We start from the raw sequence: 11929 nt of genomic DNA, 5'->3' as shown, positions 1-11929 counted from the left end.
ACGAAGACAGGGATGAGGCTTGATTGTTGATGTGCCATTCGTTGGTGTTACCTTTTGTGTCATGAAGTTGGTTCGGAATTTGAACTTGGTAGGATGATGTTGTGGGCATGAATTTGAACTTGTGGGCATGAACTTTTATGTCATCATGAACTTGTTTGGGTGATTTAAATTGCCATGTCTTTGTTTTGATGTTTGAAGTTCATTTCGTGTCCAAAATGCAACATATGGCAAGCGCCGGCTACTCGCGCGCACTGCTTTTTAGCGCACCTGCTGAAGCTACACACGCGCGCTAAAGTTTACAGTGGCTGCTGGAGCCAGCGCTCCTCGCCACGCCAAAACAGGCGATCGGCGCGCTGCAAACTCTTTTTTAGCATGCCGCGCGTTGGGTGGCTGTTGGAGATGCTCTTATATATGGAAACACATTGGTCTTGGACTTCCCAGCGTACATCAGGAGCCGAAGGTATCACTCATTCCAAGTCTCACCCTGGGGACCCAGCTGATGCATCATGTGTAACCGATCAACATAGTTTGTATTTTTTTTCTAAACATAATGGATGATATATTAACGTTTATAGTTTGTCCCAAGCAAACCTGATAAAGCTTCAGAATGTTTTGCAGGTGATGCAGACTTTCTTCGTTCACCTTGAGAAGAATCATTAAGTCATCTGCAAACAATAAGTGATCAAAAATCAGGGCCTCCCTACACACCTTTACCCCCTCTAGCTCTCCACTAGCTTGTGCCCTATTTAGCAAGCTTGAAAATCCCTCAACACATATAAGAAACAAATAAGGGGAGATGGAGTATCCTTGTCTTAGTCCTCTACCTAGGCTTATCTCCTCCGTCATCATGTCATTAAACTAGAATATGTATTTTATCATAGTGACACACTTCATAATTGTCTTTACCCAACTATCAGCAAAATCAGTTTTTCTCAGCAGCCCTTCCAGGAAATGCCACTCCACTTTATCATACGCTTTGCTCATATCTAACTTCAAAGACGCACACCCACCGATCCACTTCTCATATTCTGTGACCAGTCTTCTAGGCATAAAAGCACTTTGGTTAGGTACAATGATCTCTGGTAGGATTACTTACAACTAATTAGCCAGAACTTTGTAGACCAACTTGTAAACTGCATTACATAAACTTATAGGACAGAGATCTTTCAGACACTCGGGCTTCTTTATTTTGAGAATCAAAACTAAACAGGCATGTATCATTCCATGACTGTGGTAGATCACCACCCCTCAAAATATTGAGCACTTATTTAGCTACCTTGTCACCCACAGTTTCCCAATCCTTCTTAAGGAAAACCGCAGGCATTCCACCAACTCCATCAGACTTGAGATCACCGATGCTATTCAGGGCTACTTTAACCTCCTCTTTGGTGAACTCCCTAGTAAGGAACCCGTTCTCCGGGGAGATCCGAGGCGGCACCTGGTCCAATAACTTATTCATGTGGTCGCTCATCTGTGAGATAAAAAATAATATAAATAATTAGTGATCACCAACGCCATCTCTGACTCCCCTCCATCACCTCGCCATTATTTTCTTCAACATGCCGATGCGGTTCATTTTCTTCATTGTTGAAGCTTAGGCCTTGAACTATTGGGTATTCTTTTCACCCATGTCCATCCAATTGACATGTGCCTATTGTTTATAATATAGATCCCTCTGGTGCTCAGGCCTTTGTAATTTATATTTCAACATGTGCCCCTATTCATGTTCCTTCGATAGGCCTCCAACTCCTTCTTATGTCTTGCGGTTCTCTTATATAACTGTCGAAGACTCGTCGAGCTACAATTAGTAAGGTCCTAAGCCACTCCTTTAAGTGCTTGGTTAAAATATGCTACTCTAACATCTACTTCCCTTCCCCAAGCATGCTCCACTATCGTATTGCATTTCTCTTCCTCCAACTAGCGAGCTTCAAACCGAAACAATTCACTCCCTACTTTCTTCCTTGGTTGCTTGGGCTCCATTTCCACATGCACGGTGATAGGGCGATGATTTGAATCCCCTGGATTCTTCCCATAGATCACTATATAAGCCAAGAATTTCTGACACCAACTAGTTGTAGCCACCGCTAGGTCGAGACGCTCACGAATATACTCCTCAGGGATATGGTTGTTTTTTCTCCATGTAAATGGGTCACAGGCGAATCCCAAGTCATGTAGACCACATTCTTCTAAAGCATTCCTAAACTTGTCCCTAGCCCATTGGGGTCGAGCCACCACACCTTCCTTCTTGCATTGCATTAAGATCTCATTAGAATCCCCTGCCATGAGCCATGGTTTATTGTTATGAATTTTTTAACGTGCACATAAGCTTCCAGGTCTTGTCTTTCTCCTCGGATTTTGACTCTCTATACATGACTCTGAACCGCCACTGAAACTCATCTTCCTTTGTGATATCCACATCTAAATGATACCTAGAACTCCACCCTTCCTTTATCTGCAAACCCTTCCGCTAGAACACCACCAGGCCACCACTCTGTCCCTTACTATTTTGCACCACCAAGTTAGGGAGCCCTAACTTCCATATCAACCACTCTAAGCCCCACTTGTCTGTCTTTGTCTCACACAAAAATAGCACATCGGGGTCCTCCTCCAGGACATCCAGGAGACCATGAATTACGGGCCATTCCCCAAACCCCGGCAACTCCATGCCGACAGCTTCACTGTTTCTCGTAGGGCTGATTTGTCAGCCCAGCTTCAGTCACTTCGATCAAAGTGGCACTCTTCGGTTTGTTTCTCGGACACCCCTCTCCGGCACCATACACTTTCATCGATCATGGCCCTCATTTGGTCCTGGCATGCACCCCTAGTGGCTCTTGAACTTCCACCTTTGTTCTTCGGTTACATTTGAATTTCACATCACACTTTCGATGAACCTTTTCCTTTGTCATCTTTCTCTTACCTCCTTCCAGCACCACATGTCCCTCCCTTATCGGCTACATCCTTCTCTAGATTTTCTATTTGCCCCGCTCTACTCTCCGCCTCCTTCAACTCCCTCTCTTTCCTCCTACCTCTCTGCTTCTTCTAGCCTCTCCTTTTCCTTCTACATCACAATATCTTCATCCTCCATCACTTTATCTTTGTATGTTGCTCCATTAGAATATACCACAATCTCCTTGGTGCATGGGAAGTTAGTTGTTTTTTGGAGTTCAACTGTTCCATAGTAGTAGCTGGGGGGCATAGTAGTCTTCAAACCTCATCATCCTTTCTAGATCCTCCGTTTATATTACATCCTCTCCCTTTGATGTCTTTCCTTCAAGAAAGTTCATCACTTCTCGATCTACCGCGTGCCCTAGTTACCAAAGATGTACCCTTTCCTCAAACTTCCATCTCATCCCCTACCGTTAGTCCAGCTCCCTCTATCATCCCCTCCTTTTCTGATCTCAATATACGCTCTCATCCACCTTCCAAATTTTGGGTTATCTCCCCTCTTTAACTTTATCTTGCACTCTCTAGCACCATGTCAAATGACTCCACAAACAAAACAGAAGTCAGGTAGATATTCTTACTCGAACCTGACCCATATCTGTTCCTCCTTTCCCCCACCTCCTCGGTCCTGCAACCGACTTCTTAAATCTCATGAACTTTCCTATAGCCATCTCACCTGGTCCAACATCTACATCCAGTGTCTCTCCCATGAGGTTCCCAATTAACTCGCCATTGTATCGATGCATATCCCCCAAAGTCGAATCAAATAATCTCACCCACATTGTGACATACTCGAACTCATAGTCCTCAATTCTCTTTATGGTACAAACTCCTCCGGAAGAAGTAAATCCTTTTCGAAGGTTTAGGGGCCAACTTCCATCGCTTTCCTCTGATCTGACTCTGTTTGAACATAAAAAAGTAAATATTACCACCCATATCTCTTCATTCCACCCCTCTCATGGGACTCCATGTCAGCCACAAAGAGTGGGCTAGGGCATCCACATAGGCCGGCTTCTTGGAGAATAGTTTTGCAATGGCTCTTGGTTCGATCTTTCCTACTTTTCACGACCCTGGTCATCTGATCTTCACTCCTCTCTTATCCGTCTCCGAGAGTTTTCTGACATAATGATCCTGGCTTTATAAGAATGATAGATTACTCATATCTTTTTTGCGATGATATATACTACTCATATCAACAAAGAATTCCTTCTTTTTGTGAGCCCATCCGCAAGGAATCTCAAAGCTAAGTGTGCTTGGCTTGGAGAAATTTGAGGATGGGTGACCGACTGGGAAGTTGTCCCCAGATGCGTGTGAGTGAGGACATGGTGTGCAGGAAAGACTAGTGTTGATCTGTGAGGCCAGTCTAGATCCTAGATGGTAACCAAGCGCAACCGCTTGGAACCGGTGTGTTTGCCGGTGCATTACAAGTTTCAACCCCTTCAGAAGATCCTCCACCTTCTCCATCTCCTTCTCCAGCAAAGCAGTGAAACCAATCTAGGGGGATTGAGTGTTTTACAATTGGGCACCCTAGATCACACGAAAGGCTTGGGGTGGATGGGGGATGGAATAAAAACCTAGACACCTAGGGTTCCACGGGAAGGCGAGGCGATTATAATGAGGCAGAGGGAGCAACAGATTGAGGTTTCTCGGGCCAGGGTGGATCACCACAAGGCTGGAGAAGCAAATCCTAGATGGCAGCACACGTCGCCCCTGAAATCGCACATCACAGAAACCCTCACACCCTCACACGGGAGGGGCGGAGGAGGAAGAAGAATAGGCTTGGCAGATGTACCCGCGAAATCGCCTATTACCAAAGGAAACCCTCACACACGGGAGTGTTGAGATTGTTAGGGTGGACGTGAAGTTACATTTGAGTGTGCCTCGGTTATAATTGTGTTTGAGTTGGTTGCCGACAGGGACCCACCAGCCGAACCTGCAACTAGTAAAAAGATGACGTGGTGCAGAGCTCTAGGAGTTAGTAAATGATCTTCATTTGGCATTGCTAACAGATTCTACTCCCTCCATCCCACAGTATAAGATGTTTTTGCAAGCAAAAACGGCTTGCAAAAATGTCTTATATTATGGGAACGGGGAGTAGTTTAGTTACTTGTATCAACACTAGGCTGGGGTTAATAGATAGAATAGCAAACAAGAATTCTGAAGGCGGTGAGCATCTACAGAAACACTATTACTAAACTAGTCGAGATTAAGCATCTTCAAGATGCAGGATCAGAAAAAGAATTCATGCGATTCAGATTCAGAAAGGCATAATACTCTGCAGCACAGAGGAATTCTGAAAATCCACACTATCAGGTGTATCAGGTCGAACACGAAAACGATGCACATGAAGAATCCAACTCCAAGGCAAAATCTCCAACACAGCTCCCAGGAAGCATGCATCAATCTGTATAAGAGTTGGCGGAACTACTTCTACCTACGCTACGCATGATATCATCATCCTCCTAGACGGTGGCATCACATCTGAGACACCAAACATATAGCAACGCAGACATCCTTGATCTTCTCTATCAAGGCTCAGATCAGAGGAGGATCCTAGTAGGATCAGATCAGAGGAGGATCTTAGTAAACCATTGGTGCAGGCGGGGCAGTAGGAGGGAGCCTGGCGCTGGGCTTAAAGTAGATCAGCATCAGTGTCAGGTTGTCCACTGGATTTTTAATTTGATTCAGAAGCTTGTCACAGATGCTAGCAAGACTGTAGGACCCCTGTGTTGACACAACATGTTTGTTAGGTCTAGGCCACATCAAGTAACAACAGCAAAAATGAATGAGTAAGAAAAGGCTTACGGAATACTGCCTCAAATAGTTAAAGGCACTCTGACATGAGATGGTGTCCCTGGAGGGGGAGGGGGCAACAAAAGTGTCCAATAAGATTAGAGTAATATAAATGATCTATGAAACTATACAAGAAACGACTACACAGGCAATGAAGTAACTCGGACTGAGAAACTACCAGCAAATTGATCCTAGTGAGTAGTGATCAGACCTAACAATTAGGTTTGTTTGGATGACCGTATTATGCTGCAGGAACTGAATTCAATGGCATGCCAAGCTAAACGAGTTATGTTCATAGTCTACCACCCCAACAATGATTGTAAAATAAAGTTCTGCCAATAAAATCGTTCTCCACTTTCTTCTTTTATTTTCTTCAATTATGCGAGAAAGCAAACCTAACTGTCATTTCGACATGATCCAGCTACACATAATTATAAACAAAACATACAAATCAATGCAGAAAGAAAATAGGAGGAAAATAGTGTATGTCAAAACGGCAAAGCACAAAACAAAAAAAGATAATGATGTTGCTAAAAAAATTCAGCATGTCATAGTGCTGGTAATACTGTGTGTTTTCACAATTAGATGTGTTTTCATTACAACAATTAAAAGGACTGACCAGAAAGCACTACTGGCTATCAGAAGGTACTTTGTATCATCAGTTATTTCCTCCTAACAAAAGAGCATGTTTTCATTAGAACACATCCATGAAATCAATCTTACACTTCATTGACACATCTAAAGCAGTTACAAACTTACAGTGCGGATACTTGGGGTACATGTCACAATCTGTTGTGTACGGAGCAAACATTCATTCGACTTGAAACGAAAATCACCTAAAATGCAATTGTCAAGTACAATAAAGCCGATGCATAATATTTAACGAACTAAAAATATATCTGACAAGACATACCTATAGATCTAGACAAGGGGAATATCCCGTCAATAAGATAAGTGTCCCTTACACGGACTACTGCACCGTCAGAGTTTAGAATTCTCACACGCTCATCAACATTACCTGGCATGTGGTCAGTGGACAAAACAATTGCCTTCGCAAAAATGCAAATAAGAAGTTTTAGCACTCATTGAATGCATTCTTATGATAAAAAAAGGACAAGCATTTCATAAGGAAACTATCATTATACCTCCTGGCCCCTTGAGAGCACACAGCTAGTGTTACCAACGTTTCCAACGATGATTTGATCTCCTTTTATGAGAACGACACAAGCTGTGGTTCCTTCCAGGTATGGGGTTCCCTGGAAGAAAAGGTTTCCAAGCTAAATTATACCCAAAAAAAATCCCAACATCTTTGGAAGAACGGGCTATCAGGAAACAAGCAATGAGAGCCACTAGGAGAAAACATTCTATGTGTGCCCTCCAACTCAGTAAACTGTGCACAACAACCACAACTTCAACTCAAAAATTAGATAAAATGATGTGTGTGTGTGTGTGTGTGTGTGTGTGCATGCGCGCGTACACAGTCAGTTTATAAGGATAAAAGTATGCACACGGATAACTCAAAGGCACATCGATCTCAAATATGTATCCTGTTACATCAATCGATCAATTCTATATGAATAACAGTATGCATATGTAAACCAAACCTTAACACAAGGAGCAGTCTTCATACAATCGAGCAATTTCAGACCGACATGAGGTGGGTTCGCCAATGCTCTCCATTCATCATTTGCTTGCATCTGCTCATCCATGCTGCAAAAAAATAAAAGGAGCAACGTTCTGAAAAAAGGAAAAAAGTAATGTCGCCTGAGTGTTGAGTACATAATTAAGTTAAATAACCTAGAAAACGCACGCCCCATTGCTTCTTCCAGATTGGTCAGATAATCCTCATCATTTACAAGCTCATTATGAAGTCTTTTCGCACAATACAATGCTACATTAGCTCCTGAAACAGAATTTAATAATGTAAAGCATGCGCGTGCAAGCATATGATCTGTATGTTCTAGAAAACTATTAATCCTATGAGATTTTCATCAAAGCATGAAGTGATTTACTGGCAGCTAGAAATTAGGACATAAACATGGACATTTCTCTTAACATTAACTGTTCATAGCATATATTTAATAATGTAATGCATGCATGCAAGCATATGATCTGCATCTTCCAAGAACTATGAATCCTATGAGATTTTCATTAAAGCATGAAGTAGTCAGGTAAGCTACATATATTGAAGGTTTCAATATGCTGTAACAAGATCAGAAGTGAGATTCAAACCTCCATGTCCATCATAAACACCAAAGAATGATGTGGAACTGGAATCATCTAGATCAAGGATAGTTGAATGCTAAAAAGAGCAAGGGATAAATTCAAAGTTAGGATTTCACCGCAATAACTTCAAAAACAATCAAAGGTTGTGTAAACCTTCCAATAATCATACAAATTAGTGCAATACTCACTGCATCTTCCATGTCTGGGTTCGATCCTTTCCTAGATCCCACTGCATACTCGATCCTGCTATTCTCATCGCTCACGGACGGACCTTGACCCATGGTAGGGTAACAAGTACGAATACCATTTTTAAAATAACTGGGCTATAGCCATAAGTGCCAAAAATCAGCTCAAGTGGCCAAATACAGGAGCAAACAGTGTTGGTGACGCCCCACAGCCTGACTACATGTATTATTCTCTGAACCGTCTGAACTAGTCCTCTTCACCAAAACCAGCAGGTTCATGACTTGAAGAAAGGTGTCAAAGAACCGGGCATTCCTCACTGTTCATATATCTCTGCCCCCAATTCTACAAGTCACGCACACAAGACTACTAAAGCGAAACCGCCTCCAAATCACAAAGCGTGCGTGTGAGCCAGAATAACATCAGCAACAACACACGAAGGCACATACTACTCTCTATCATCTAATACAGCAGACAAGACTCGAAGAAACAATTGACCTTGCAGCTGCTACGTACAAACTACAGTTCTCCATTTAAAATAGATAGTGTATACTAAATTCTACTCCATTCCAAATAAAATAAAATGTACCACAATCCAGGGGTGTTGTTCAGTGATCATAAGTATAACCTCGTACTTCTCTCTAGTGCATCCATGTAAAAACAATTGTTCATGGTAGTAATAGGAGATGAGATATATGATATTTATAGGATACAACAATATGGGAAAGATAAATGAGCATTCCAGATACTACAGACATAATGGGCAGGTTTATGGGGAGCAAAACAATAGCACCAAAGAAGGCTGAATGGCACTACAAGAACGATGATGTTTATTGTGAGTGTAATGCATCACATCTAATTGCTTGTGATCTAATCTTATTTTCGAGTGGCACTTGTTTTGTAATCTGTGCAGCTGTACAATTATGAAGCCATGTAATCTACTAGTTCCGCTCAGTGCTTGTCTTAAATAAAGGTCTAAACCAGCGCACTAGAAGCATGGCCCTGAGTGAGTGCTTTGACCAGCTTGCATCTACAAGTTCTAATCAGAGGCACACCACATTATTATACACAATCAATCCCCGCCGTCAATCGAGAAGACCAAAACAAACCCCAAACATAAACAACAAAGTGCTCTAAAAGTCTTACAACATGGAGAAACTAAGGAACAGAAAGAAGCCTGAAAACCACCCACAAGGAGCAAAACAAACAGAAAAGGACTTGCTTGCTGCAACGAGAAGCCCACCACCGCAGCCGCTGTCTGACGACCCTGGAAAACACTTGAAGCTTCGGACCACCGCGACCAGGGCTCAAGCTCCATAACAGGAGCAACAACCAGAAGGTTGTCCCAAAGAAGAAAAACGGTCCAGACGATGTAAATTAAATGACCGTACCACCAGCGAATAGGTGATTGCAATCTACAGGTTGAAACAAACTTGCTCCTGTTATGCAATCAACCGCATTCCCCAAACCGAAACAGTGCAGTCACAGTCTATAATAATCACCAATCCATTTCTGCTGGTGACTACCCACAACCTGACTACATGATTCATTCTCTGAACCGCCTGAAACTAGTCCTCCTCCTCACCAAAAACAGCTGTTTCACAACCTGAAAAATGTATCATAGAACCGGACATTCCTCATATATCTCTGCCCCAGTGGCGTAGCCACATCAGAGACACACCCCAGGCCAATCTCGTTGCTACAGGAGCAAACAAACAATGTTACTGTTGCTACAGAAAACCAGGCATGAGGCCACTACGCCGCAGACTGCCCCTAATCCTCAAGTCACCGCACACGAGAGTAGGGGAGCGAAATCGCCACCAAATCACGAACCGTGCGTGCGAGCAGACAAGATCAGCAGTCGACACACGAACAATGTAACCCACTGAAAGAAATGGCCTCGAGAGTCAAGATTACAAAGCACTGGCATAGCAGGCCACTGATTCGGTGCTCTTCGTACTTGGTCTGCTTCTTCGATCGTCGATCACCGCTGCATCAGCAGCAAGGACGCGACGCACGTCGGATTGGACAACGAGGCGGAGGTACGCGACGCACCAACACGAAGCAAAGAAGGGAACAGAAGAGGGGAGGAGGAGAGAAGGGACGGGAAGGGGATCACCTGCTCACCTTCCCCGGGTCGGCGCCGCTCCGCCGCCGCCGCGCTGCTTGGGGCTCCGGCTCCGCTCCGCTCCGCTCTGCGGTGCTCTGCTTGGGGAAGGGGCGGGGCGGGGCGAGGAGGAAGCTGTCGGCTCCGCTTGCCGTCTCTGCTCCCCCGAACCCGCGCTCGCCGGCGAGCCGGCCGATAGACGGAGCCCCCGACGCACTTCTCCTCATCCACAGCGCCCAGCGGCGGAGGCCGCGGAGACGCCTCGGGATCCCCTGGCCTCCTCCCTCGTAGCGCAGCACCACGGCCGCCGGAGATGGAGGCTTTTCATTTTCGTTTTCCTTTCTTATTTTTTTCTTTAGGTTTTGCCATTTTCCTTAAACGGAACCGAACAGTGGGGAAATTTGGGGCTGTTTCCTTTTTCAGCCAGACGATGCGGGAAACGCACAAAGTAGATTTTGGACGGACTAACCAGATTCTCACGATGGCGCGGCCCAAACCACAGCAGCTCTCTATTTTGGCGAGAGAAACTCGGCCCGAGCAGAGCATTTTTTGGCAATTTCCGAAAAATAATATAGTATAATCCTAGGAATGAATTACTCCCTCTATCCGGAAATATTTATCGGGTAAATGGATAAAAATGGATGTATCTGAAACTAAAAATCGATAAGTATTTCCGAACAAAGAAAGTATTTGATATTTTAAAATCAAAAAATGGCATTTTTGTTTGCAAGAACAAAAACTGGCATTTTAAGGACTCGGGCGATTGAACGTTGGGCCAGAGCTCGCCTTTTCATGTCAGGTTTTACAAAGCCTACCCGGGGTTGTGCCTGCGTTTACCTATTTTGCGTGGTCTGCCGTAATGACCAAGGTGTGTTTCAAGGGGCATCTGACGTGGTCTATGAAGGAATTCGGGACTGAAGGTTGTTCTTGAAGTGTACGCATACTAGAAGTTCTAGCTTTACACTATTAGGGAGAACTTTATACACAGAATGTTACCAGTAGTGCTGTACAAAATCAAACGCTACTGCTACTTAGTAGCAGCGCGCGTAAATAAACCACGTTACTGCTATGATTTTTGCAGTAGCGCGTACTAGCGAAAAGCGATGCTGCTATGTTTGAACTGGGCGCACACGGCTAGCCCAACCTAGCAGTAGCGCGTATACTCGCCCAGCGCTACTGCTACTCTCCTTAGCTGTAGCGCGCTTACGTGTAAGGCGCTACTGCTAACGGAAATAAAATAAAGTGAAAAACAAGTAGAAAAGTAAATGAAAATGAAAGAAATAGAAAAAGGAGAAAGGGAAAAAATAAAATGTAAAGAAAAATAAAAGAAAAAAGGAAAAAAGGAATAGCAGTAGCGAGTTTCAGGAAACGCGCTGTAGCTAACTTAGCTATAGCGCGTTTTCGGAAACGCGCTACCATTACGTTTCACTTAAACAGTGGTTCCCCCACCCCCCCGCGCCCCCCGGCCACCACTTCTTTCCCAAATCCCTCGCCCTCGCCGCCGTCTCCCCAATTCGCCGCCGCCCCACTTCACCGCCGTCTCCTGCAGGTGTGGACGCCCGCAACCTCACCGTCTCCCCCCGAGGCCGCTGTCATCCTCACCGCCGCCGCCCGAGGCCGCCCGAGGCCTCACCGCCGCAGCCCGAGGCCGCCCTCGACGTCACCGTCGGCGCCCTC

The 11929-nt window shown here is 44.4% G+C and overlaps 1 protein-coding gene across 1 annotated transcript; it reads right to left on the bottom strand.

The window, feature by feature from the left end:
* Window positions 1-5118: 5118 nt before the first annotated feature.
* Window positions 5119-10254, bottom strand: LOC119319500 (probable protein phosphatase 2C 21). The gene is made up of 10 exons (XM_037593972.1): window positions 8151-10254; window positions 7969-8038; window positions 7534-7639; window positions 7341-7446; window positions 6882-6992; window positions 6650-6785; window positions 6496-6572; window positions 6356-6408; window positions 5749-5797; window positions 5119-5667 (listed from the first exon to the last, which is right to left on the bottom strand). Exons 1-10 carry the CDS (start codon window positions 8241-8243, stop codon window positions 5524-5526), a joined length of 945 nt encoding a protein of 314 aa, XP_037449869.1. The 5' UTR covers window positions 8244-10254; the 3' UTR covers window positions 5119-5523.
* Between the last annotated feature and the right edge of the window lie 1675 nt (window positions 10255-11929).

Source organism: Triticum dicoccoides, chromosome 6A (genome assembly GCF_002162155.2).
Source record: "Triticum dicoccoides isolate Atlit2015 ecotype Zavitan chromosome 6A, WEW_v2.0, whole genome shotgun sequence".
NCBI classification, from domain to species: Eukaryota; Viridiplantae; Streptophyta; class Magnoliopsida; order Poales; family Poaceae; genus Triticum; species Triticum dicoccoides.
Note: the sequence above shows the minus strand (reverse complement) of the source record. Positions and strands in the feature narration are given on the sequence as shown.

Coding starts and splice junctions, on each gene's coding strand:
- LOC119319500 (XM_037593972.1), bottom strand. CDS start 8,243: ATGGGTCAAGGTCCGTCCGTGAGCGATGAGAATAGCAGGATCGAGTAT. Junction 6,573..6,649: donor CCCCTTGTCTAGATCTATAG/GTATGTCTTGTC, acceptor ATTGCATTTTAG/GTGATTTTCGTTTCAAGTCG. Junction 5,798..6,355: donor ATAGCCAGTAGTGCTTTCTG/GTCAGTCCTTTT, acceptor CTCCCCCTCCAG/GGACACCATCTCATGTCAGA.